Source organism: Coturnix japonica, chromosome 1 (genome assembly GCF_054131305.1).
Source record: "Coturnix japonica strain WE chromosome 1, WE-NBRP24, whole genome shotgun sequence".
In the NCBI taxonomy this organism is placed as follows: domain Eukaryota; kingdom Metazoa; phylum Chordata; class Aves; order Galliformes; family Phasianidae; genus Coturnix; species Coturnix japonica.
The window spans coordinates 53,334,144-53,361,436 of NC_140663.1; the positions used below are offsets into that span (position 1 = coordinate 53,334,144).

At 49.8% G+C, this 27,293-nt stretch overlaps 2 protein-coding genes across 4 annotated transcripts; both read left to right on the plus strand.

Annotated features, from left to right (window-relative positions):
* The first annotated feature begins 2,533 nt into the window (after positions 1 to 2,533).
* ADA2 (adenosine deaminase 2) lies at positions 2,534 to 17,396 on the plus strand. 3 transcript variants are annotated; one of them, XM_085540075.1, is made up of 10 exons: positions 2,534 to 2,811; positions 3,569 to 3,891; positions 5,823 to 6,048; positions 10,746 to 10,956; positions 12,072 to 12,199; positions 13,126 to 13,216; positions 13,553 to 13,661; positions 14,389 to 14,546; positions 15,375 to 15,577; positions 16,443 to 17,396. In XM_085540075.1, exons 1-10 carry the CDS (start codon positions 2,729 to 2,731, stop codon positions 16,549 to 16,551), a joined length of 1,641 nt encoding a protein of 546 aa, XP_085396201.1. In that variant the 5' UTR covers positions 2,534 to 2,728; the 3' UTR covers positions 16,552 to 17,396. The 3 variants fall into 3 exon arrangements, with proteins under 3 accessions (XP_085396201.1, XP_085396213.1, XP_015720720.2); XM_085540087.1 differs by having other exon boundaries at positions 2,534 to 2,682; XM_015865234.3 differs by having other exon boundaries at positions 2,534 to 2,661.
* Positions 17,397 to 20,084: 2,688 nt separating this feature from the next.
* HDHD5 (haloacid dehalogenase like hydrolase domain containing 5) lies at positions 20,085 to 27,127 on the plus strand. Its single transcript, XM_015865240.3, has 8 exons — positions 20,085 to 20,264; positions 20,393 to 20,593; positions 20,729 to 20,841; positions 21,680 to 21,773; positions 22,207 to 22,240; positions 22,573 to 22,747; positions 23,053 to 23,241; positions 23,587 to 27,127. The coding sequence occupies exons 1-8, from the start codon at positions 20,169 to 20,171 to the stop codon at positions 23,930 to 23,932; spliced, it is 1,248 nt and encodes a 415-aa protein (XP_015720726.2). The 5' UTR covers positions 20,085 to 20,168; the 3' UTR covers positions 23,933 to 27,127.
* The last annotated feature ends 166 nt before the right edge of the window (positions 27,128 to 27,293 follow it).

Genomic DNA, 27,293 nt, shown 5'->3' on the forward strand with positions numbered 1-27,293 from the left:
GTGAGGAGCAATTGCTTGCTACGATGCTGCAACCCATCCCCCCCTCTCCACTTCACTCTGCCTTCAGGAGGAACCAGGGAAGCGGTACCCAGCATCAGTGGCACCAAGCCTTTATCTCTGCCTTGCACAAAAGGGGCAGGGCAAGTAGCTGCCAAAAGCCTGCAGACAAGGAAAAGAAATGACAGCCAGCTCTAAATGGCATTTGCTCTCAGACCAAAAACCAAGAGGATAAAACAATCAGAAGCAAGGCTTGGTGAAAACACAGCCCTCAGTTCTCACTTAATGCAGCTGAGTTTTGCTCAGGAAAACAGAGCTGAAGATCAGTGTGCCATGCACACTCTGGTTACAGTGTTGACTCATCCCAGCAAGGCTATTACTGAGCACAGTGAGATGAGGAGGTGGTTGTGGCCTGGGGACACTCACAGCTGCAGTGACCAGGGACAAACAGCTCCTCTGTACCAAGGCATGCAGGATGCCTGGGGCACGAGGAGGGAGGAGGAGTCTAGGCAGAGATGAGGATTGCTGCGGGTGGTTGATGAGAGGGGGAGGCAGAGGGGAGAGCAGGCCCTAGCTTGGAAGCAAAGTGTATGGAATAGGAGGCAGGGAGCAATGGGATGTTTGAGTGGACCGCAGCTTTTAGGAAGGAGAATTTTGCCTTGCATGTTGCCTGGGGCTAGCGTCCTCAAAACCAAGCTGATCCACGGGAGGCAGTACAGCCAGCTGATGGACAGATTTGAGAGCCTTATTCAAGCTAAATTATCAGATAGCTGCAGATGTAGCTGAGGAGGAAGGACAGATGGACAAAGGCAGGCTGGGAAGCTGAGTGAGTTTTTGAATGCAGATGGAGCATCTTGTGGCTGAGCTGAGCATGGCTGTAGGCTGGGGAGCAGTGCTGCCAGCAGGTCCTGGGGCAGCCTGGCTTGGCTTCACTCTGCTGCAGCTCTCCAGCTGACTTCCTTGCTTGGCTACTAAATGGCCCATATTTTTGCCTGGCTGGGCACAAAGGGGGGGAAAAAAAGGCAAAAACTCTCACAAAAACCAACCTGTGCCCAGCCAGACCAAAGCTGAAGTTATTTAGTGGACCAATGGGGAGGTTTTAATCATCCCAAACATCCTGGCGTGGTCTATTCTTAACACTAATTTAGAGCACCTAGAACTCTACATTGCTGCAGACTGCATGCTGGGAGCGGGGGCTGTCCCGTGGCCTTTCCCAGCTCTCATCGGATCAGATGAAGGAGAGAGCATCAGTCACATCAAAGAGGTGTGAAAAGTTGAAAATAAAAAGGTTGGCGTATGGAACTGAAACTGAGCTATGGGGAACTTGCCGCAGGCACCGTGCAGTGGCCTCTGGCTATTTAAAGCCCTGCATGCACCCACCGTGCAGCTGGGCACCAAGGGCTGCCTGCCTGCAGCTTGTGCTGCTGTACCACGGGGCTGTGGCCCTGCTGCAGGGCATCCCATTGTCCACCACACCCTGTCAGAAGGCAGTTGCCTCTGTGTTCCACCGCTGCAGCTTCCTCTGTGATCCGTCTCCAGCACCTGCTTTCCCACAGCTGGACAGCTTTCCAGCCTTGCCTGGTTTGGTTTTATGGTCCCAAACCCAAGCTTTACTGCTCTGAGATAATTTGAGCAACCCCCTTCCTTCCTTTATGTTGTTCCCTTAAGGTATTTATAGGCAGAACACTTGTCCCCACATTGCTGTCCCTGTGCACTCCCTGTCACCCACACTGGGTTGCTTAAACCATCTGACAGTGGCCACAGAGCACTGCATGGTGCTGCAGCATCTCTGGCCTCCCTGGTGTTGATGTTGGTGACAGCGCAGGGTGAGTGTGTAGGAAGAAGAAGAGCTGAGGTGGCCGCTGGGGGGGCCGCCCATCCCACAGCTCCATCTGTGGCAGCAATGCCAGCTGGTGAAATCACACTTGTTATTGGCCAGATCTGACTTTCTGTGATTTGGAAGCATTCTCCGTGATTGCCGCAGGTTGTTATCAATAGTTCTCAACTTACAAGGTCTTTTATTCTTAATAAATAAAGAAATACATACATACATACACACATAAAAATTAAAGTAGTTAAAATTTGGATTAAATTAAGCCGAGCGGGCTTTGTTCTCCCCTGGAAGCTGTTTTATGTAACATCTGTTTTGGATAAGTTTAAAAGCTCGGTGCATCCTGACCGAAATAAAATGGTGCAACCCCAACGCTTGCTGCGGTGTTTCAGAAACATCAGCACGTGCACCCCTCCGCTCGGCGGCATCCCAAACACGCTGGGCTGCAGCCAGCCTGCTCTATGCAGCTGGCAGGAAAAAGCATTCAGAGGCACCTTTACAAATCCCTTTATATTTTTTCCCCCTTCTCAGATAAAAAAAGCATTGTTAATTGCAGTGCTGGCGTTAACTAACGCTCGGCGCTCACGCCTGCGCCCCGCTTTCCGCTGACCTCCACCGTCGCCTCCTCCTCTTTATATATTCATGAAGCACAGGGACACAGCGGGTGGGGCACAGATAAATAAAAGCTGAGTGAGCTGAAACGGCACACAGGAAGAGGAACTGTGCATGCGGTGGTTCTCCGGGACGCAGCCCGCTGTTCGTCTGGGCCCTGCCGACTCGCTGGAGAGACTATAACCCCACTGTGGGGTGCGAGGAGAGGAGAGCTGCCCTGCGTGAGTCAGCCCAGGGACGAGGTGGTGCCTCTGGGGATGGTTCCTGCTCTGGTTCGGAGCCAGGCCCATGGTGCAGTTGCTTGTGGGGCTGAGGAACCCCATTGGGAGCAGGGCTGGAGGAGATAAAGGGCCCAGTGTATGTGGGGGAAGGTAATGCGGGACGCACACAGAACTACTGTGAAATACACAGCCATCCCCCAGCCTGCTTTGGTGTGGAGGGATGGGTGCACAGGGTCACTGGCGCTGACGGATTATGTTGCAGCTGAGCTTTTTTTGGGAAGGGCAGAGTTCTCTGAGTTCACATGTGCCTGTTGCCTGTGATCTCTTGCTGCTCCCGTGGGCTCCCTCCCACTCTCTTTCCTTGGAGGTTGCAAGGAAGGGCCATGTCTCTGGGGCTGCAGTGGGGTTTCCACCTGTAAATTAACCCCTCTAATAGGGGTGCAAGGAGGCCTTCTCCCAGCTGCAAGGAGTTAGCATTCAGGCAGCTCTGTGATTTGGTGCACCCTGTGTGATCCCAGAAGTCCCTTGGGCACCTTGTCCTCAGCACCCCTTGTTCTGAGGGGTTCTGTGCAGTTTACCAGCAGCATCCCAACCTTAGCAACAGCCAGCTCCAGGTCTGGGCCTTACCCACACCACAGGTCTGTATGATGTGCTGCCTGATCCCAGGAGTAGCCTCTCCTCTCCACCCTGAACACCACCTTGCCACAAGCAAGCAGCATTGCAGGGAAACGTGTGAATGCAGCTCTTGTGCATAGGGGACATCCCTACCAGATGTTCCCCCAGCACTAAGCATCCAATTAACCCACTGCTCCTGTAGGATGGACCAGCAGTTTCATTTCTCAATGGATTGCTGCTAAGATGTTGCCTCTGCCTTGTGCTAACACATTGACTTCTCCTTGTGCACCAGGTGGAGCTCCAAGATGAAGCCTCCATCTGGGCAAGGCATAAGGCTGGCGTGCCTTCTCGGCCTGGCTTCCTTCTGCCTTCCCATCCCGCTCTGGGAGGACCGAGCCTCCTTCATGCAGGAGGAGAAAGCCAGAATGACAGGGGGCAATTTGGTGCTGAGCATCCAGGAGCAGCAGCTCAGCACGAAGCTCGTCAACCTCAAGAAGAAGGAGGTCGCAGCAGCCTTGAACACAGGGCAGTTCCCTCCAAGCATGCACTTCTTTCGGGCAAAAAGCCTCATCGAGCAGAGCGCAGTGTTCAGCATCCTGAAGCGCATGCCAAAAGGTAGGCTTGGGCTTAATGATTGCTCACTGTACTTATCCTCTTCTTGCCTTTTGCTCTCTGTGCCAGAGCTGGGAAAGAGCGTGGGATGCAGCAGAGCTCTGACTGCAGATGGGCTTCCCAGAGCTGGGAATAGTGTTGGCTGAGCAGTGGGAGGAGCCCTGCTTCTCAGCTGGGGGCAGGGGGAGAGGAAAAGGTGGCTAGATTGCATGAATGCTCATTTCCAGCAATTGTAGCATTCACCATAACTTGCAATATGGCTCTTTCAGCCTTTCAAAGGGCAGAGGAAGTTAAGATGAAGACGGTCCTTTATCCACACACACATAATAGACTTGCTGCCAACCAAACATGCTCAGTACTCTGGGTTACGCTGAAAAGGGGGAGAAGATATTGCAGACGAATGGAAATCCAAACCACTGACACTGGGCAGCAGCAAGCCCAATGTCTCCACTTCTCTGAGCTGAACACGGTTCAGTGGAGAGGTCAAAGTAATTGCTGGAGAAAGACCTTGACTCCCATCTGGCTGCTTTCTCCTTCTGCATCTCTGGTTCAGTAAGGAAGCAATGAACAAGGTGCCTTCTTTAACTAAAGATAAAAGACAGCTGCACTGAAAGCTGCCTGTACCTCTGCAGCTGTGAACAGGCCCACCATTCCAGAAGGTCCCTTTTTAGACGTAGCTTCCCATGGCCTTGCCCATGTGGCTGCCTGAAAACAAGTTGGTGACTCAGTTGGAAGCACTTGGCAGTCAGATTTGTTTTTCATTTGTCAGGCAGTGACACTGGTGCACGGATAAGAGCTGCCCGCTCACCACCCAGCGTCTCCCTCCCACTGTCCTGTGTGGGATGAGACTCTTTGGCTCGCAGCATCCTGAGCAGTTACCGTAAGAGATTGGGATGCTAGAGTTGCCTTCATCTCATTGCTGGATTGAGTAGTAAGGAATATAAAAGTTGTCCTCTTTCTGCCTCAAGTGGAGTATCTTTGACACAGAGGAAGAAGCAAAACAAAAATCTAACACCTTTCAACCCATGATGCAGTAAAATAGGTTCACAACCTTTGCACAAACTGTAGGTTTTAGGCTCAAAGTCACATCCTTGTAATTGCTTGAGCAGGACCTCAGCCTTGATCAGAACCTCTAGGAATTACTGTTGTTTCAATCACTATTGCCATTTCTTTTGCTCTTAACACAGGAAGAAGTGCAGCATTGTAGGTGGCAGGAGGATCTAGACAGTTGTGGCACGCATGTTCTGTCGCTCTGGTGAAGAGCAGTAGCTGCAGATACTCAGCATCTTAGCTTTCAGACCCTTTATAGTGAGGGATTATAGAGGCTACATATATATTATAATCAGTTTACTACAGCTTAGAGTCTTGACATTTCAGTTTGTCCAATGTCACATGCATATTGGCCTTTGTTCCTGCTACTCATGTTCTCCCTTTACTCCTTAAGGCATCAAAGTTATTTAGATGATAATATCTTCCCTAGACTAATAGAGCACGTGTCTGTAAGACTTCAGCTTTACATTTTTCTCCCTTTACAAAGAGGAAGTTTATTTCAAGCATAAGAAGTTTCTGCAAAAAGAGATGTCACCAAAATGAATGGATGGGCTGAGTAAGGTGAGCACGCAGAAGCCTCCTGTGCCAGGAAGGCTGGCAGTTGCCAACATGCTGCACAGTAGCAGAGCATGCCAACAGCCCATGGTGCTGGCCAGCAGCAGATGCACAATACTGCTGTCAAGCTCTGCCTGCCCCATATCTCACGTGAGCATCCTCAGCACAGGGAGGAAAGGCAGCACTGTCTGTGCCAGGAGAGGTCAGCCACAACCATCTGGAAACATTTCTCTACACCCCCAGATGGGCAAACTCAAGCTTTCATGATGTTAAGCCTTTCTTCTGCTCCCCAAACATCATCTCATTCTGCTTGCTTTCCCTCTCCCCAGGTGCTGTCCTACACCTGCACGACTATGCCATGCTGAGCGTGGACTGGCTGGTGTACAATGCTACCTATCTCCCTGACTGCTACATCTGCTTCACCCACACGGGCACTGTTCGGTTTCACTTTTCCAAGCCTCACCCCCCTCACCCAGTGCCGGCCCAGTGTTCCCAGTGGGTTTTGCTGGAGACTTACCGAAAACAGCTGCACAATGTGACTGAGTTTGATGACAGGTGAGCAAGCAGGAGGTGTGGATGCTTCATGCTGGCATTGCACAACCAGCAGGATTGTTCTGGACCAGTTTCCCCATTTACTAGTTGCTCTGAAAGCAGGGGACTCTATTTCAAGCTGTGTGTACATAACAAGCAAACAGCAAAGAACTTGAGGCGTTAAGTAATGCGACAAGAAAGACATTGAGGCCCTGGAGTGTGTCCAAAGAAGGGCAATGAATCTGGTGAAGGGTCTAAAGCACAAGTCTTATGAGGAACAGCAGATGGAAGAGGGATTGTTCAGTCTGGAGGAGGGTCAGGGGAAACCTTACAGCTCCCTAAAAGAAGGCTGTAGTGAGGTAGGTGTTGACCTCTTCTCCCAGGTAACAGCAAGAGGATGAGAGGTAACGACCTTAAGTTGCTTCAGTGGAGGTTCAGGTTGGATATTAGGAAAAACTGATTTGCATAAAGAGGGGTGAGACATTGAAACAAGCTGCCCAGGGAGGTGGTGGGATCACCATCCCTGGAGGTGTTCCAGCAGGGAACAGGGCTCCATGGGGAAGGACCTTACCTCACCCAGCAGCCACCCCACATTTAATAACTTACAGGTGGGTGGGAATGGCCTGGCTCACCCTCCAGACATGGCGTCAGGAAGACCAAGCCTGATCTCCCCATCCTGGGTCCATTCATCTTGTGACAAGGACCTGCTGAAAGGCCAAGGGAAGCAAATGGTTCTACATTGTGTTTGGGGGCTGGATTGCATGCACTAAATAATGCATGAAGGCAGATGCTGAGTGATGAGGGCAAAAAGAAACACTGAGTTGTGAGACAGTCAAGGAGCACTACTGTCTGCTGGGCTCCAGAGTCTGCTGGGTTCTGTGGAAAAACATAGTGTGTGGTATAATTTAATTAAAGACAGTATTGTGGAGCAGGTACTTGAGGGGAAAGTAGATGAAGGTGACATGGGTGACCCTAATTATGGCACTTCTTGAGCGAAACTTCATGGCTTTGACCGTGTGTGTGCATGTGCTTCTAAATCAAGACCTCCTAGGTCCATACCCCTCTGCATGGAAGGTGTAGGGTTCTGTGCTGCAGCATGGGAAGGAGGTCAGGCTGTAGGCTGGGTAGTTATCAGGTCAGCTTCTGTCCTACACAGGTCTTGGCACTTCCAGAATGGAAGGAGAAGATTGCTGGGCTTAGAGCTCCCAGCCTTCCACATCTTAAGGCTCTACTACCCTGACTCATGGTTGACAAAATGAAAGTGAGTGAGAAGTCACATATTCACATCTTCCAAAAAGAGAATGGGTTCCTCATTCCTTCAGTTTCTTCTGGGAGTGATGAGGAAAGACCAGCAGTCATCAGCCCCACTGGGAGACTCACAAATAATGTGCAAGAGATTAGATGTCAGAACAGCTCCACTTCTTTAAAGCACAAGAAATTGCTCTGGGTATCTCAGACCCTTGTGTAGACCTACCCCAAGTTGCATTTGGGTTTATGTATTTATGTAGTGTGATGTCCCTTCCTGGCAGAAGCTATTGGTCGTGGCATCCTGCACATGGATCTCCTACATCCTGGGTGCTGGACTTAAGTTGTTCCTTATTTCCTGCCTTTCTGTGCTCACTGCAAAACTGCAAAGGAGTCACTGCACATAGTGTGCAAGCACAGGAACAACAGCCTCACTGAGGCTCTTATTTCGATCTTAGCCCTGGGTGCTAGTCTGAGGGGTAGGAATGTATTTGGCCGCCTGAAAATAGGTCTCTAGCCAGGAACTGGCCCCAGTCTGTTCTGCTTCTCAGTTCCTGGAAACCCTCCCAGCCTCTCGAACATGTGCATCCCAGGCTACCTCCCTTCCTGCGCTCTTCTTCGCCCTTGAGCACTGACAAGCTGAGGGAAAGCAGATGTCGGAGAGAGGAGCAGATAGATAGTTGGGTGCTTTCAAGGAGCTGTTGAGTGCACATAGCCATTGGGAAAGGGTTTTCCGACAGGACAGTGTGGATCAGCAAATGTGAAGGAACAGGGCGAATGTTTCCCAGAGCCTGCACTGCACCTCTCTTCCCTTCCCGTATTCATGGCCAGGAAGGGTGGGAGGAAGCCACGTAACATTTCTTCTGCTCATATCCACATATACATGTACATTTGTATGTGTATTGGAAGTCAGTCTTTCTGTTTGTTTGCCTCAAAAGAAGGTTTTGTCATTCATATCCAAAATGCAAGTCTTATGGGCCAAGACCTGAGAGTATCCTGTTACTGGTTAGCTTCCAAAATGATGCTGTTGGGTGAGTCAAGACACCACGCGTTAGGAGACAAAGAAAGGCAGGAAATTTTGCTTAGAGATTTAAAAGAATCCTCACTTATTTACTTGTCAATCAATTAGGACACAGAAGAATGCCATTTTTTTCCCCTCAAAAAGCAACACAATCACCACAATCTCTAAAGTGAGGGCTGACAATGGGCAAACCCCCAGATATTTAAGGGAAGCGGCGCTGATATGCCAGATATTTGTGACCCCCTCTGCCTGGGGGTGGGGGCCATGCCCCCCGGCACAGCTCCCTGTCGCAAGGATGAAGTCATCTGCAAGCAAGCTGACACATAGCTCGAGCTGCGGGAGAATCCCCTGGGCACCAGCAGACCTCCATCACCTCCCCTCTGTGCCCTCCACTGCCTTATCTCAAGGAAAATAGGGCAGTAGACGCACACAAAAAGTGTACACAAAACCCCACCAGAGAAACAAAGCACTCCACTCTCTGTACAAGTCTCCCCTTGGGGAGAAAAGAGGGGAAGAGAGAGAGACAGAAAGCGAATGAGCCACATGTGACAGATGTTAGCCACTCTATTTAATGCACCACTGGAAGACATTCAGATACTATGGCGAGGAGCGAGATATAATTACCCGTGGAGGAGAGAAACAGAAGCAGGAAAAAGATGCTCTTTAAAAACAAGACAACATACCACTCGCTTCTGCATTATACAGTTCAAGAAAGCAAAACAGTTAAAAAATAGCAGGAAAAGAGAGAAGCAAAAGTGTGGTCGAAAACGAATAATCCTGAGTTGATTGTTTTTGTTGTGCCCCTTTGGGCATACGCATCGCAATAGCATCGTTCACTGCCTATATGACATGACATGGGAGGCTATTTGTAGTCTGCACCTGATCACTGGCTGGCGTCCATTCTGGGAAACAAGCAAAAGTGTCTTTATGAAGCTTTGCTTCATCTGCATGAGCTCCTCATGGCGAAAAATTATCAGCCCAAACCCTTAGGAGATTATCGGGTTATCAAGGCTGGGTCAGCACTGCACCATAAATCTTCAGCGGTTATAGGGATCAATAATCGGTCTCAAAGGAAAGGGGGATTATGAAAAAAACGTTACTTGATTGATGTGCTTTTAGGAGCAGGGTGGTGTGAGGATTTATATCCTAAGAGCACAGGCTGGGTAAACAACCTTGAGTCCATACAGCTCGAGTTTAAAACATGGCACGAGGTGGTGGGGAGCCCAGCCAGGGCTGGGGTGATGACAGCAGGGAGCACCGGCACATCTGTCTTCCCAGAGGCTTGCCAAGGTGCCTGGCTCTTCCCATGCTGCTTCTCCTCAAGCACACCCTCTCACTGGTAGCCAACAATGGCTGAGCTCCTTACAGCTACCCCAGCTCTGTGGTGACGCTCCAGCATCCTTCCCTGAGCTGCAATGGCATAGCACCACAGAGCATCACCCTTGAGCTTCTCTGCCAAGTCACATCGCTCACTGGACTTATCTAGGGATGTCAGCCTTGTGCAGTAGAGACACCACTCCAGTGCATAGGAGGGCTGAGCTGAAGGTGCTCTGAGTTTTTTGACTGGCTGGCATTTCAAAGCTCATCCTCAACGCGATCCAAATATCTTTTCTTATGTACAATTATATTTCCGAAATAGTTCCCAGCAAAGAAATTAGCTGAGCGATGGAGAAATGAAGCCGCAGCTGCAGGAATAGGGCCCTGAGGGAGGGGAGTGGCAGCCAGCAGGCAGGTGCTGAGGAGTCGGCTCCATTGTAAGGTTGGGATGGAGGGATGAAAAAGGATGTCCCATGTCTTAGTTTATGGGTCTGGTTCAAATCATGTCTGTGGGAGGGAGACTTCAAACACTAAACGTTATTAAAAAATAGTAAGTGCTGTCAAGGGATGCCAGGTTTGTTTCAGCGGAGGGGAGGAAAAGCTTTCTGGTTCTCTAATATTTCCTCTCTGCCCATATAATCTGGCACATTTTGATAAAAAGAAGGTACCGGGGAAAGTTACATGTTAGAAGTCATAATGATGCTGGTCTTGGCATCTCCTGAAGACTGCCCAGTGAACAGATGGACAGGTGTCAAAATACTTGACATGCATTTAAGATGGGAGAATATACGGTCTGTGGGAGTAACACATTAGCCAGCCTTGAGATTAAGAATACTCTTGGATATGAATGACCCCATCTCCAGGGATGGGGCATCCACCATCTCTCTGGGCAACCTGCTCCAGTGCTTCACTGCTCTGATTGTAAAAAGCTTTTTCCTTATATGCAATCTAAATCTCCCCTCTTTTAGTTTGAATCAATTTCCCCTTGTCCTATCACAACAAACCCTGCTGCAGCAGGAGCTTCTTTGCTTCTTCCCTTGGTTCTCCTCTATGAACACATCCCTCTCTTTGCAGGCTGAAAGCCAGCTGACTTCCCCTCTCTCCTGATTCTTCCTCGTCCCTTTCCCCTTTTCTGCAGCTTGCTGAGAAACTTGACCCTGGTGACGGATGCCCCGGAGCTGGCCTACCCTTCCCAGGCCTTCATCTGGAAAAGGTTTGAAGAAATCTTTCTCATCGCTTCTGGACTTATCTGCTATGCACCTGTGTTCAAGGCCTATTTCTACCAGGGGCTGCTGGAGCTTTATGAGGATAATATACAGTATGTTGAGATAAGAGCTATCCTGCCCGCGGTATGTATTTTTTGGCCTCTCTAGTATTCCTTTAAGTTTTTATTTCTCCAAAACTTTTCTCAAGCCTTAGCTTGATTTAGTCCTTGGATGTTTGCATACCTGGCCTTGTCAGGGTGCTGGAAGAGCTTTATCATATTCCAAGGTTTTTGCAGGAGATTTGCATGCTCGAGGGCCTGGAGACGAGAGATGCTTTGTTCTTAATGGTTAAGGAAGATACAGACTGTGGCAACAGTACAAACTGTTTTGTACCATCTGACTGGGGCTGTGTCTGATCTTGCTGGTTGGGAAGATGCTCAGTCTGTGCCAGAATCACCTGTTCTGGAATACCTTCCCACCTGGAGCAGAGACTTATAATGGAACATCTGCATTATTTTAAGCGTACGGCTTATTTCAGAATGACTTATCTGAGCAGGATACTGTACCAACTGCAAAACGTAGTCTCCCACTGCAGACAACCTAACATTCTGGCGAGGCGACGCTCCTTGTGTTGTTGCTAGTGCTAAAGTCTGCTGGTGCCAAGTCAGACTTCCTGCTGAGAGCCAGCCAGGCCATCCAGCAGACACCTTCCCAGCACCCTGAGCTCACTGTGGCTGCAGCAGACCCCCATGCTCAGTGGCTGTTTCCATTTCCCAGACATTTTCCACCCAGCTCTTTAAGCAGAGCACGAGGGGAAAGCAAGGCAGCTGCATGCCTGGGGGCCCTCTACCATGCTGGGGCAATAGCACCCGCGCTGAAGGAGCTCGCCTTGCAACAAAACCTGCCAGGAGCAATCACTGAAGTAAAGTAAATGAAAGCTGGGATTTAGTGTGAAACTGCAAACACTGCAGAAAAGCCCCCCAGCTGTGTTTGCAAGTTCAGCTGTGCAAAGCCTCAGCTTCCCATGAGTAGTGGCAATGGAAATGTCGCTATGATATTTGCAGCCACTCGGGTGCTGGCAAGGAGATGGCAGGAGGTGATGGGGCACCGGGCTTAGTGGTGGGCAGTGCAAGGCAGCAGCACAGAGGGCTGAGCGTGGGGAAGATTGATTCTTGTAGCACAAACTGGGGAGAAAGACTGTTCCTTACTTGCTGTAATAAAATCTCTCCTCTAACTCCTGCTTACCACGTGGCCCACAGGTGTACGAGCTCGACGGCACTCGGCACAACAAGTCCTGGTCGGTGGCGGCATACCAGGAGGTGAGCAGGCGGTTTGCACAGGAGCACCCCGATTTCCTTGGAGCAAAGGTCATCTTCGCAGCGCACAGGTAGAAAATGAGAGCAATCCAAGCAGAGCTTTCCAAGGGGTGGGCTGTAAATGCTGCCATTGCTTAGCAATGCCACACCTGTGGTTCTCCCCTGGGGATGAGAGGATCGAGCTAGGGGAAGGCTTTCACATGGTCGCGCTTACCATCCTCGTGGAACTGAGCAGGGACAGCAGTGCCCAAGTATGGGCACAGGGCATGGTGGAGGTCCTCAGAGGACCCTGTGAGTGCTGTTCCCTGGCAGCCTACATATGCTATGTTCGTGCTGCTGCTCACAGGCAGGCACAGGGCTGTTCTCCAAGTCACCCAGATGCTACAAAGTCACGTGAGGTCATCCTGAGCAAACACAACATGCCTCTCAGTAGCACTTACTCTATCTCAGCACAATGCAGTTTCCAGTTCAGAGCAGCTTGCCTCTGGCCAGTGTAGGTATGGACAGGGCCACTCTGAAAACATGTTTCTATGTGCGAGTCCAACAGGGCTGGGGGAAAGCTAAATTTAAAGCTACTGACATGAAGCTGCTGTCCCAACTCCCAGTAAAATGGTAGAGAGGCAACAAAAAAACCCAAAAAGACAAAAACAAACAAACAAACAAACCACCCTTTTTCTCTCCTTGATACAGTATTCCTTTCTTGGTGTAAAAGAAAAGCCAATGAGTGTTAGCCAAGCATGCTTCACCTCAAGTGATGGAATTGTCTATCCAGGCATTTCCTGGTCGTTCCTTTTTCCTCATTCCAGAGGTTTCCTTTCATAATAATCAATTTTCTGCTGCTGTCTCTCTGGAGACCTGAAGCTGGTTGTCAGATTCAGGAGCAACTTTGCATTTTGGAAATAGCCCTGAGGGTCCCAGTTCATACTTCAGACAACTCCAAAGAAGACAGGCCTGTGGATGTGAGCTTGCTCATTGCTTTCTCTCTTGTGCTTTTTAGGATGCTGAATGTTTCCCAGATAAAAGAAACCATCATCACCGCCATGGAACTTAGAGCCCACTTCCCAGATACCCTGGCAGGCTTCGACTTGGTAAGTGAATTTCTTCTGTGGCTTTGAGTTAACCCTTAGAGGTGCAATGTAACTATGTGTAAGTATGGCATGTGTTATAGCAGAGCCAGATCCTCTGCCACTGTACTGAAATCAGTGTAAACAAGTAAAAAATCTTGTAGCTAAGGATATTGTTGTCATTAATTGACCCCCCCAAAAACAACAAAAAACCCCAACCCTGAATCAGCCCCATAGCTCCCACTCAGAACAGAGCATTGTACTTTTGGTGCAGTTGGCACCACGTGGTGTTTTCCAGCTGTAGGACCCGCCATCTTCCAGGGCATGTTCAAAAACACTGCTTTTCTTTCTGCTCCTCAGGTTGGCAATGAGGATCAAGGTCATTCTTTATGGGAGTTTAAGGATGTCCTGACCATCCCATATTCCCTGGGGGTCAACCTGCCTTACTTCTTCCATGCTGGAGAGACAGGTAAGCATGAGGACTCAAGGCCTGTTGCTGCTTACAGAGGTAGGAGTAGCAAGGCTGGCTGTATCAAGATGGTGGGTGTGTGTGCTGTGTTATCCCTATGTTTCTCCTCATACTAGCTTGTGGCTGTAGCATTCCTGCATGACGCCTCCGCTACCTGTGTAGACTTTATGCTGGTCAGTATCTCTGTTCTGTGTGTAATGTAGAGTCACTCTGCAAGGGCTACTACTGCTGCTGGTTCCAATACATTATTCAGTCAATATGGATCGTATTTATCCTAACTTTGAATGACAGCTGTGTCTGACTACAGCATTACACTTATTAAACGTTGACATCTACACTGAAAATGTCTAAATCTCAACTAGTTACCCTGGGCTCCCTTCACATCCTCACCTTTAAGGTGCACTGCATCTCATCCTAATGCACAGCCATTCCCTAGAAATCAGTACTTATCTCCCTTGACTGTGAGCAGAGACCAACACGATTAGCTCAGCTGTAAGAGAAATACTGTGAACATTCACTGCCAGGTGAGATGAGTGGCTCTATTGATGCTGAGCAGTGCCATGGGCAGATCTGAATTCCCGTTTCACTGAAAATGCAAAGTTGGAACACGGAGCATGAGCAACCCTCTCATCTTGCAACCAAGATATGCATTAAGAAGATCATCTAGCAGTTTAAGAAGATGCATTTCCTTGTAGCACTGCAGTGAATTTTGCCTGTCTCTGTTCAGACTGGCAGGGCACCTCTGTAGACAACAATGTTCTGGATGCTCTGGTATTGAATACCAGCAGGATTGGCCATGGACTTGCCCTCACTAAACACCCAGTAGCCAAAAATTTGTCTCTGAAGAGGGATATTCCTGTAGAAGTCTGTCCCATCTCCAACCAGGTATGTTGGTAAAAGCTTAGGTCTGGGGGCTGGGTCACTGGAATGGTATCTGCCATTCCAGGTGCCTAAAGAGACATAATGGAAAATTCTTTAAAGCTAGGAGGGCTGGAAGGTGAGAAGCCAAGACAGCAACTGGAAGGCCTTTTGGTTTGGTAGAATTCATATCTGAGGAAACTCTTCTGCTACACATTATTATTTTTCACTCAGAGGGTGGTGACGCACTGGAACAGGTTGCCCAAGGAGGCTGTGGATGCCCCATCCCTGGAGGCATTCAAGGCCAGGCTGGATGTGGCTCCGGGTAGCCTGGTCTGGTAGTTGGCGACTCTGCCCTTGGCAGTGGGGTTGAAACTAGATGGTCATTGTGCTCCTTCCCAACCCGGGCCATTCTATGATTCTATGATTAGCATGATGCACGTTGTCCCCTGGGCACAGATGTTCAGAACAGAGAGATGCTGGGGTGGATGGAGGGAGAAGACCCTGACACCAGCTCCAGATGTCCCAGGCTAAATGTCAGGGGAAAGGTGTAACCAAAACACTGCTCCCGAAATGCTCACATTTCAATTACAATAAATAAACAGATGTTATTCACACTGCTAGCTTTGATTTTAGGGAATTAATTTAAGAAACCAATCTCCTCATATGGTCAGTGGCAAAAAGTAGGGTCCTCCTGCAGCAATTCGGAGCACAATGCCTAATATGCTTTGAATAGCCCTCAGGCTCCTCCCCAGTGTCTGCCTGCTGACCTAAGCAGCTACATCAGGTACATGGTGTGATGGGTACAAACATGGCTACAGCCATAACCTGACGTGGTGTTGTCTTCCCACCAAGGTGCTGCTGTTGGTGTCTGACTTACGGAGCCACCCCGCAGCCAATCTCATAGCTGAAGGGCACCCTGTTGTGGTCAGCCCTGATGATCCCTCCATCTTTGGGGCAAAGGGTGTCTCTTATGACTTCTACGAGGTGTTCATGGCCATTGGAGGGATGAATGCTGACTTGAGGACCTTGAAACAACTTGCGCTCAACTCCATAAAGTAAGTTCCTCACCCCTCTCAGCTCGCCATAGCAATGCTGAGGAACATCAGCCAGCTCTCAGAAAACCCACCTCATTTGGGTTTTGATCACAATCTCCTCTGCCACATGACCCAAGCTTCTGTTTATCCAAAGCCTCCTCTGCATGTCTTCTCCAGGAGGAGGACACAGGAACCCCCCATCTGTGCCCTCAAGTGCTTTTCTCTGTTCCAGTGTCTCATTTTTTTCAATCTTTTTCCATCCTTTGCAAAGTTTCCTCCAGTGCCTGGTACTGGGTAGGGGAGAAGCGGTATGTCCTTGGACCATTTGCGTATTTCTACTTGAATTTGACTTGTCCTGGCATTTGCCACGACCAACTGGGGAAACACAAGAAAACAATTTAGCAGCTTGCAGTTTGGCTGTATTCAACCACTTTTTCTGTTTCCCCAGACAGCTATGAGTGTCCAAAAATAGTTTGATTACGGTGCCCAGGGCCTTTCTCTGCATTCCTAGAATTGTGTCTGCTTGCCAAATCCCATGCCAGTCCCAAATCCCTGCATGGTCAGGAAGACAACAAACATTCCTACTGATTTGGATCAACCCTAAGGGGCATCTCAAAGCAGCAGCAAAACTATGTGTTCTGTATGAGGCACTGGGTACTGCTAAGGGAGCCCTCAGCTTACGGAGGTTGAGCTGGTGTGTTCTCACAGTGCAGCATTCAGTCAGTAGCTGTTGAAATGGCTGGGACACAGTGTTACACTGAGCAGCAGAGGTAAGTCCCCAAAGGGTTAATCTGTTGCTGCTTCCTGCCTTTTCATTGCGGTCACTGATCTTGGAATAGCTGCCTCCTTGACTTCTGTCTGATACAGGCTTTTCAACTCCTTGCAGATACAGTGCCATGCTACCGGATGAGAAAGCCAAGGCCAGAGAGGTCTGGCAGAAAAAATGGGACCAATTTGTGGCTGATCTCACTGATAGCTCGTTGATGGAGCTTTAGAAGGGAGGACACCCATCTCGGAAGGCATTTGGCAAGCCAGAGAAAGCCAGGCTTGTTGCTGGGAGGCAGCCTGCTTCTTCCACGTGACTTGAGCAGATGAAGGAACCCCTACGTCTCAGCCAGCCCTGGGCGATGTGGTTAAGCTGAGCTTAATGCTAGGAATGAGCTGTGTTATCCTGGGGAAGTCAAGGTCCACAGGTAAAATGAAGCAGCAAGCCTCTGGAACAACACCAGCAGAGTATGCCACTCAAAACAGTCAAAACAATTATAAGTCACCTGTGACCAAATCCTGACATCCTTATTCAGGAAAAATATGCCTTCTAATTAGACTTAATGGGTCATCGCCAACATGAGGATCCCTGAATTTTGCCTTATCGTTACAAAATGCAGACCTTGTCCAGAAACAGCTAAGACAAACATCCAGCCATTTGGGCCACTGACCTCTGGGAGAGCAAGGACTGAAAATGACTCATGTTTAACCCTGCGCCTGCTGCCAGAATAGCACTGCTGGGTGGAAGAACCAGTTGTAGGCTTGACGTCTGCTATTTCAGGACCTACCACGGCTGGAAACAAGCAGATGGAACCATGCAAATGTTCCCAGACCGTGTAAGGTTGGTTGCATGGAGATCAGAAGGACAAAAAGGGGTGCTTCATTTCCCTGTGGTTGTTTAATTTTCTCTTCCCTGCGGAATCCTTTCCTGTCTTCTGGCCACAGGGAAGCTAAATACTTTGTACCTGAGAAAACCCACCCTGGCTTTTCAGATCATGTTTGACTAAACACTCATTCTGTCCTGCAGTGTGTTAACATAGGCTCTGAATTTATAAGAAGTGCTTTTTGATATCAAGTGGTTCCACTACTGGACTTTGTTGCCTTATTCAGCCCATTCACCTTGGTGAGAACCAGTCTCATACTGTGAACCTCCAATTCTTTCACTTGGACCTTTGTAATTGCCAGTATTTTCACTCCCTTTAAGCATCCTGCTAATTGTCCCCTGCTTGTTGTTTATTTCCACTAACCTTGGTTAAAACACCTTAGCAGGAGACAAATATACTCATTACAGAAGTGGATCAAGCAGTGCAGCCCACATATCCCTTGCATGCTCAATGTTAAATGGCCCACATTTCACATGCTGCAAGCTTCTGTCTAGTAATCCAAGACCAAACCAACAAAAACTCACTGCAAAATGAAGGCAGCTGGATTGCAGAAGCCAGTGAGGCAAGCCACTGAAAGCAGAAGTAGAAGCCAGTCACTCACCACGTGGAGCAGGTGGGCTCTGTGCTGGGCTTTAGTGGGCTTTTCCAACCAGCTGCCTTCAGCTCCAGCTCTACCCGCATGACCCACACCTTCCTCTTGTCTCCCCACAGCCGATATTTGCTGTTCAGGTGAAACCTGACTGTACAGGCCTACGTTCAGACTTATGATCTCCTGCCGTTGAAGGTGTCCATCTGAGGGTTGGTCAGATGGCTGCCAGTCTGTTTCTATACAATTAATACCTAGGTCCCTGATCACATTTAATGCACATCATATGTAATGCTCTCATGCACAATTCCTTCTGAACACGGTATTCATTTAAATCACGAATCCATGGCTGTTTTGTGGCACAGCAGCTCACATTGCCTTTAGAGTGCTCCAGTAAATGAGGCGTTTACCTCCTAGTCATTCACCAACAGAAAACTGCTGATCCAGCACTACAAGTTGCTGTCAAAAATCACACCAACAAAAACAGAGAAGTAAAACAGTTGGTTGAAAATAGAGGTAGGCCCAAGGCCTCCATCACCACAGTGGGACCACACAGAGGCCAGGTGCTATACAAACCCTTCCATCTGGCCATAAAGCACAGGGTTGCTCAGCCTGAGGTAGTTTTTTCCGCCGCAAATCGCTGAATTATTCTCTTTCTAAGCAGCAGAAGGACATTTCCTTGGCCAGAAACTTGCAGCTCTAATTGGCTAAGTGCTTAATTCCTTTATTTAAAGGTTCTGCAGCAGTTGCAATGATGGCAAGTGGATCGAGTATTTTCTGCCCGCTGAGGGACAGGCAGGTGAAGGGTCTGGCTCTCAATTCTCCTGGCCTGTCATTTTTATCAGGCCGTGTCCTCCCCCTAGGTCATTATGGGATAAGAAAGGCATTTTACTGTATTTTCTCAACCTCTCCGTTGTCCATCATTCCACCAGCAGCCTGCAGCAGGGAGGGACAGGAGATAAAGCCGGGGGGAGGGCTGGCTCAGCCCACTGGGGCCTCTACAGAAGAAAAGCAAGGGAAGGTGGGCTGCTTCCAAGGAGGGTGTTAGAAGGTCAGTAAGGGGGTGATGACAGGGCTGAGAGCCCTGGGAAAACAGAGCTGCAGGGTTTACACAGAAACCAAAGGAGGAGGCTGTGGGTAACCAACTGCTGTGCTTGTCTTTAAAGCAAAGGGGGCGGGGAAACAGAAGAGGGGAAAAAAGAGTCTCCCATGGGCTGGCTTGAGAGGGAATGGCGTGGGGCACTGGGGGTGTTAGGGATACAGCTGGCAACAGATGTGCCCTTAGAAGGAATCCTCAGGGCCATGCAGAGCCAAAGCTCCGGGTAGCAGCACCGACAAAAGCCTCATCTCCAAGGGAAAGTCAGGCCAGCATTTGGCACAGGGATGGGCCCACTGAGGCCTGCTGCAGCCGGCTGGGCAGGCGCTCGGCAGCCAAAGTGGGTACTGCAGGGTGTGGAGCTTGGCAGCCATACTGCTGCAGGCCTGGCTCCGTGTGCCAGGCCCAGCTTATGCCTGACCGCTGGCAAACTCCCTCGTGGGGCTTTAAAAATAAACACTTCATCCTGCTGGGCTGTCTTCCTTGTAAAAATAAATACGGCGTTGCTGCCAGCCCTCAGAGCTGGGGCACACACGCTCTTTGGGGGCCTCTACAGCCACGCATGCTTGGCTGGATACATGGCTCTCTCCCCACAACCTGGCCATGAGGTGCCCACCCCACATGGCCGGGGCTGTCAGGGGGCTGGCAGCCCCACTCCCACCGTGTGGGAGCAACCCAAACCGCAGTAGTGGGGACAGAAGCCCAGTCCCAGAGGGTGAGAGAGAGCAGCGCTCCATTGCAGCCCACCTCCAGGGCTCGCTCCTGTTCGCCCTTTTTGCCCTGGCGTGGAGCAGCGGGGACCCCTGGCGGCTCAGCGCGGCCCTGCACGGCTGGCTCCAAGGGTGGTGAGACATTGGGATAAGCTGCCCAGAGAGGTGGTGGATGCCCCATCCCTGGAGACACCCAAGGTCAGGCTGGACGGGGCTCCGAGCAACCTGATCTACCTGTGGGTGTCCCTGTTCACTGCAGGGGGCTTGGACCAGATGACCTCTAAAGGTCCCTTCCAACAGATGATTCCATAATTCTAGGTTCTATAATGAGAAATCAGAACGACACCGGTAGGTTGTGGAAGCAAAACGACTTTCTAGAGGACACCCCCAGCTCCTCTCACGTCTCAGCAGAACGCAGCGCCCAGATCCCTCCCCCCCCGGCATCACAGAGGGCACCGCTGCCCCTCGGCTCGCCCCGCCCGCCGTCCCCGCGCCCGCTGGGAGCTGTAGTCCGGGAACTACGCGCCCCGGCGTGCCCCGCCGCCAGCCGGGCCGTGCGGAGCAGCGCGGCATGGCGCTGCGCGGCTGCCTGCGGGCCGGCCGAGCGGCTCTGCTCGCCGCGGGGCCGCCGGGGCCGCCCGCCCGCCGGGGCTGCGCCGGGGGCCGGGTGAGCGGCGGGGACCCGGGCGAGGAGGCGCGTAGTAGGAAGGGGCGCCGGGGACCGCGGTGCGGGGTGGGGGACGGGGCGAGCAAATGGCGGCGCGCCGGTGACCGTGCCCTCCGCTCGCCTTGCAGCCGCCGGCCTTCGGTTTCCTCTTCGACATCGACGGGGTGCTGGTGCGGGGCAGCCAGGTGGTGCCCGCCGCACGAGAGGCTTTCCGGAGGTTGTCGGACGCGGGCGGGCGGCTGAGGGTGCCCGTGGTTTTCCTGACCAACGCCGGCAACTGCTTGCGGGCGGCCAAGGCCCGAGAGCTGTCCCAGGCGCTGGGGCTGCAGGTGAGCTCGGGTGCCTGCGTCCTGCGGGTCGGGGCCGGCCCTGTGCGGGGACAAAGTCCGGGCGGGGGCCTCGGGTGGCGGCACGGAGATGGGAGATGGTTGCAATGCCGCCGTCAGCCTCTGCTTTCCCCGCAGGTGTCTCCGGAGCAGGTGATCCTGTCCCACAGCCCGCTGCGGCTCTTCAACCAGTTCCACCCCAAGTGCATGCTGGTGGCCGGGCAGGGGCCCGTGGAGGAGAATGCCCGCAAGTATCCTTTGCTGCGCTCGACTAAGGGCACTCTGCTCATCCCTGTTAAATGCTCGCTCCGCTGGTAGAAGTGCAAGGAAACAACGACCGCTGCTGTCGTCCTAAGGGCAGGCTCATACGTAGGTGCTTGCCGTTGACCTCAGTCACCTCCCATCTTAACCTAGGGCGTTGTTTTGCTTCTCATGTAGATTCCCCACTGCCCTGAGCTATGTTGCTCCTCCTGCTGGCAGCACAGACAGACTTCGGGCCTCTTTGGTGATAAAATTCTACTCTTTGCAGTGCTTCCATGGCAAAATGCGTCACTCTGAGCACTCCCACAGCTAAGGTTTACTTCAGCAATCTCAGAGCGCTTGAAGCAGCTGAAATATCATTAGAGCAGGAGCATCACAGTACAGAGACAATCCCAAGTGCATGTTGACTTGCTGAGGGCATGACAAGGTCTGACATAGCCCATATCTGCAAGGAGGTTAAGATCCACCTGGTACCAACACCTGGGCCAGCCTTTAAGGGCTCCTGAAGCATATCTGTCTTAGACTCATTTCTTCTCTTTGCCTACTTCCAAAGCTTCCTGATCACAAAGGAAACCACATTGGCCTGTTTTTGTTTTTATTTATTTATTTTTTCTTGTTGGTAAGCTTCAGAGTCACCTTTAGGTTGAAGCATGACTTACAGTTTGAAAGCCAAAATATTATGCATTGCCATGTATGTGTAACTGCTCTGCTGCTAGGACCCGTATTTCCTAATCCTGTAGATGCCCTTACTAGTGAATTCAGAAAACAAAACCAGTCAAGAAAGAGTCTTAATGAGTCTTCATATCTTTCCTTGATGAACTGACATAGCCTGGGGTTCAAGCACGTGGTCACCATAGAGGAGCTGAGGAAGGCGTATCCCCTGTTAGACATGGTGGATCAGAGCCGGAGGCCAAAGGAGTTGGTAATTTCCTGACATATGGTCTAAAGGGGTGGCAAGGTGTTGCTTACAGCAAACAGCATGGGATGGAGCAGCAGCTGGCTGCTAGTGGACGTCTTTAGGGTGAGCCCAGAGTTGGCATTGAGCAGTTGGCGTGTCTGTGCTCTTCCACTGTTGGCTCGTGCTGGAAGGGCAGCAGCTTTTCTCCCTGCTTTGCTGTGCCGCTGTTGTGCTGCTTGTCCTTGCAGTGACCACAGTAAGTGGGTTGGTTGGCATCTCCAGGGCTGAGAACTGGGAGCACAAGATCTGTGCAATTCAGGCTGGGCTGGGAGGGGAAATCTTTCTCGGGATTCAAGGTGGCCTTGTCCCAGTTCTTTACGGGATTATGTTTCTAGTTTTGTTTTGGAGATGGCATTAGACTTTGCATTGCTAACCTAACTTTTTTTTTCTCTGGCAGCCTCCTCCAACCACTGGCTTCCCCACTATAGAAGGTAAGCAGCAGCCTTTGTTTATGTAAGAACAGCAAGCAGAAATAGCAGTAAGGCAGACCAGCTGGGATGGGAGCTAATGACGTGCTGTCAGCTCATCGGTATCCCCAGGCAGCTTACACAGAGGGTACAACCAGGAGGCAGCTATGCCTTCTTCACGTAACATGAAACACAAGCTGATAGAAGCAAAGTACCAGCTGTGTTCTGTAGGCAGTTGTATTAGCCAGGGCATTCCAATATGGAACAGGGGGTGCTTTTGGACATGAGTGGCTTTTGGCATCAGGTCCTATATGTGGATACCTTCAATTTCCAAGCATCTCTTTTAAATCTTCCAGGGGTGGTTTTGTTTGGTGAGCCAGTGAGGTGGGAGACAAGCCTGCAACTTATTATTGACGTGCTCTTGAGCAATGGGAAGCCTGGGGCAGAGCCAGGAGGTGTACCATACCCCCATCTGCCTGTCCTTGCCTGCAACATGGATCTCCTATGGATGGCTGAAGCCAAAATGCCGAGGTAAAAAGCACTTGTATTAATTTTAGTATAATTTATACAGCACTCCTGCAGATGATCTCTCCTGACACAGTACATTTTTTAGTGTTAGAGTCTTAACTGTAACATAATTAGCAGCAGAAACATGGAAACTGTGTGGGAAATCAAGACTAAATCTTAAGAAGCCAAAGCCAGATCACTGCGTGTGTAGGAGTGTGTGGGTAGATACAGCATGTCCAAAGCAGGCAGTACCAGGATCCCCTCACTGAGGAGTGTTTGCCACACAAGTGGTGAGGCTGGGGATACTGACGGCCTCCTTTCTGGAGCAGGTTTGGCCACGGCACTTTCCTTCTCTGCTTGGAGAACATCTACAAGAAGGTGACAGGCCGGGAGCTGAAGTATGAGGCCTTGATTGGCAAACCCAGCACAGTCACCTACCGCTATGCTGAATACCTGATCAAAGAGCAGGCTGAGAAACACGGCTGGAAGGCTCCCATCCGACGCCTATATGCAATTGGGTATGAGACTGTATATTTTCTTTTTCTCCTTGCCTAAGAATGTGCATAATGCTGTAAGTGCAGGGCCTGGGCTTTTTTTTTTCTTTCTTTTTTTTTTTTCCAGCATTGTTTGTTTGGTGTTTTTTTTTTTTTCTTTTTTCAATTGAGATTTCTAAATTATACAAGTGAAGCACGTGGCCATCACCGTGTGCCAGATGCACCAGTAAGTGGAGTCACTGGTCTGATCTGGGGGGATGTCTTTTACTCTTTCCTCCCTTGGTGTTTCATGAATCCCAGACTGCCAGAACTAGAAATCAGTGTTTGGGCTGGTTTTTCATTTCTGTTTCATATTGTGACCTTATCCAGGGACAATCCTATGTCTGATGTCTATGGGGCAAACCTCTACAACAACTACCTCAAGTCAGCTCAACAGAACCAGGTCGAGGCTGGGGTGAAGAGGATCCCACAGGCAGCCAATCCCCAAACTGAGGACCGCCTTACAGTGGAGAGCTGTGAGTCGATTCTGGTCTGCACAGGTGTCTACCGCCACAATGCAGATGTTTCCAGGAAGCCAGAAGAGTGCAACACAGAGACTGTGTTCCACGGCCATCGGGACTTCTGCTTTGACCCCAGCCTCGTGGAGGCATCTTACATAGTGCAGGATGTGAATGAAGCTGTGCAGCTTGCTTTTGAGAAGGAGAACTGGAGTTAGGGTTAAAGACAGGCGTGCCTAAAGAACTGCTGTCAGGGCAGAGGGGAAGAATGGAGAGAGACCTGGGTTGATCTAATCTAGTCAACGCTGAAGAGGTCTCCCCATTTCAGCACTAAAAGTCCATTACTTTTGCTAATAATCTTCCACCATCCTGTCAGCAGGCATTTAATTGTGAACTTAAATTTCTGTGATCACAGTTTGAGCCATAATAGAAACGGGACATAAGGGAAAGGCTTGTCCCAGCAATCTCAGTTTTGTTCAGCCACCAGAGTCCTTTCTTTCCTACCCTTTGTGCATGAGGATCAGGCAAGCGATCTTTGAGGATGAAGCTCTTCCCTGTGCAAGGAGCTGCCATCAGCCAGTGTACCATTCATACACTGTACTATTCATCCAGTGTGTGACAAGAGCACACCAGAAACTGTGTTGTGGTGGCCCTCTGCCAAGGGAAGGCTTTAAGTCTTACCATTCTCCTTATAAAGAATAAGTGCCTTTGGACTTTAACAAATTCTGCTTCCTTGGGGATTTGCCACTGCATTGATGTCAGCCTGAAACAAAGTCCCATTTTGCAGCTCTCCAGCAGTGATGGAGGGCCAGGGCCCCTCAAAGGAAGCAGCAGTAGCCAGAACAACTTGCTGCAGGGCCTCATGGGAAGCCATTATTCCCTCCCCCCTCTTTAACATTCTGTGAGCACTTCTGCCTTTTTGCATCCTGCCCAGGGAGCCATCAGCCTGTTCTCAATAGCAGAAGAAATCACTGCGGAGTTTCCATTTCCAGAGGTGCCTGGCCAGAACTCAGTGTTACAGCAGGAAGGTGTCGTGGCACTCACCCTGACCCCAGCTGATGCAAGGGACATTGCCCTGCTCCAGCTGACACAGCTCCCAAACAAGGGGCACTGAGAGCAAGGGCCAGCCAACACAAATCACAGCCCAGCCTTTTTCTTACTTTGCCTGCAGTGACTGAGAAAAGAGATTGTCAAGCCTTAGCCCCGCATTCCAAGTCTTCATCTCTGAGAGTAGAAGTATATCTGTCCTTCACTTTCTTTCTTCCACTTTCCACGTTTGGTTTGCAACTCAGGAATACCCCCGTATGGTCTGATCCCTGTTCCCTGCTCTTCCTGTAGCTTGCAAATAGAGTATCTTTAACATGAATTAGCACCTGGGACTTTTCTGTCTGGGAACATCTCTATGTCCCTACTGACACGCATCTTCTACTGCCTGTTTTCCTAGCTTGGGCTATCTGGATCAAGTCCCGTGTCTCCTTAGACAATCCAAAGAAATTAAGCAAGCAAGTTCACATGGGGAACTCCATGTGAAAGACTGAATTAGCAAGGGGTGTCGTAATTCCAGAGGAAGCACTGTGATTTCAGAAGCATAAGTCAGTTTGCATTTGCAATGGAAAGCATTTGGAACCAACACAACAGAGTCGGTGTTCCCAGTTATATCCAGCCTGCACCACACAGAGATCAGAAATAGGTCTGCTCTGCCCCCACTTCACTTCTTCCTGCTTTACCAGGCAGCTTCACACACGTGGTATGAGCAAGATATTCTGTGTTCTTAGTTAAAATCTCAGCATCCCTGTGCACTGACATTCTGCTTCAACAGCTTGATGTACCTTCCTAGGAAGGTCAAACTGTTTCTTGTTTTGTTGGGTTCTATGACTGAATGGGTTTGAGTACACAGTCAAAGACCCAAGCAGAGATGGCTTTTTTCTCCAGGTTTTGTTTTCTGAATAGGAGCAAGAAAAATACTTCCCTGGGTCAATTTACCTGTTGTGAAATCAGTAACAGGAAAGATCCTCTTCTTCTCTTAGTACTAGCTGGGATTCTTTTCCTTTGTCTTATCAGAACAAGAATAATTTGTCTGCTTCTAAGAGTGGAACACTCTTTGATTTGAATCCTTTGCCTTTCACTGGAAGGATAAAAACAAAAAGCAGAAGTCCATTTCATCTACTTGCACAAAACAAGGGCTCACCTAGAGTTCTCTGAAGGATAAATACAGGAAAGGACTTGGCATAAAACAGCTTTCAGAGCATCTCCAGTGTTGCAGGCACCCTATGGATCCAGTGTGCAAGGCCTGATACTTGAGACCCAAGTCCCGTTCATTAACTAACTTCAGTGTCCCTCAGCCACGGAACAGAGATGAGGCCCTGTCCAGCAAAGGGACAGGTTTGCATTTGCACAGAGAGTGAGCAGGCATCTCTACCTTTAGAACAGCAGCGATGGAGAACTGACTGATGGGAATCAGCTTTGGCTTCCAAATTAGCTTTCAGCTCCAGATCTTTTTTGAACCGTGTTAGTGTTAAAACAGTGCTCTGGGAGTCTTTAAAGCGCGTAGGAGGAACTTCAGTGATAAGGAATTCAAGAAATGCTTCACTTGAGGGTTGAAATTGAGCAGAGGGGAGTAGCCTAGAATAAATCTCATAGCGGGCTCCTTGCTTATCGGCAGCTCATCCACAGACATCTGTTACTGCTAGAATTCAGTCAAATCCTTTCTCCTTGGAATTGCAGTTTCCTGGAATGAGCTGCAAGAGTGGCTGGAACGCATCCTTTCCTGTATCTCATGTATTGTATTTCAGATGCCATGTTGCTCTGGCTTGGGGTAAGCATACTTGTGTGCAAATCAATGGACCAAGCAAGGACAGGGGGCTTCACTCGTTCTGATCCTTTAATATTCATATGGTGCACTACCTTATGCAACAGACAGTGAAGACCTGATCCTAACAGCTCCATCTTCCACAGATGGGGAGGTTTTAGGCAAGTCTAAGGGAAGTACGTTGTGAGCTCAGGCAGCTGAGAATAACGGGGGGGGAACTGAAGGTGGGACTGACCTCATTTTGGATCTGAAGCAGAGAGCTTTTATGTCATGCGATAACATGGGGGTCAGAGAGGACAATTCTGTTATTCCACAGGGCAAATGTAACCACTAACCTGGCATTCAGGGAATCACACAACACTACTGTACCCTTTCTTCCAGCCTTAATCCTGGTGTGTCTTTCTACCCTTCCCTCCCCCACACCATAGATGGGTAATGTTTCAAATTCTGTCATGTACACTGTATTGGGGTGATTATATATGGTACAAAGAAATCACAAGATGTGTTTGTTTTAGCATTCAAATCAAGTTTAACCCAGATCCAGAGCTGCTCCTTTGAATTAGCACATTAAAAAAATAATAAAAGAGGTTTTCTTTGAAATAAATTGTAGCACGCTGTGTGTATGTTGTGTGAGTATCGGCCTGGCCTCTTTCATACCTTCACCCTAAAAGATTATCAGGACCAAATGCTGTCTTTTGTTGTGCTCATCAAATCAATCTCGGATTGTCTTGAGGGAACTACCCTGCAGGATACGTCTCCAGCAATTCTTT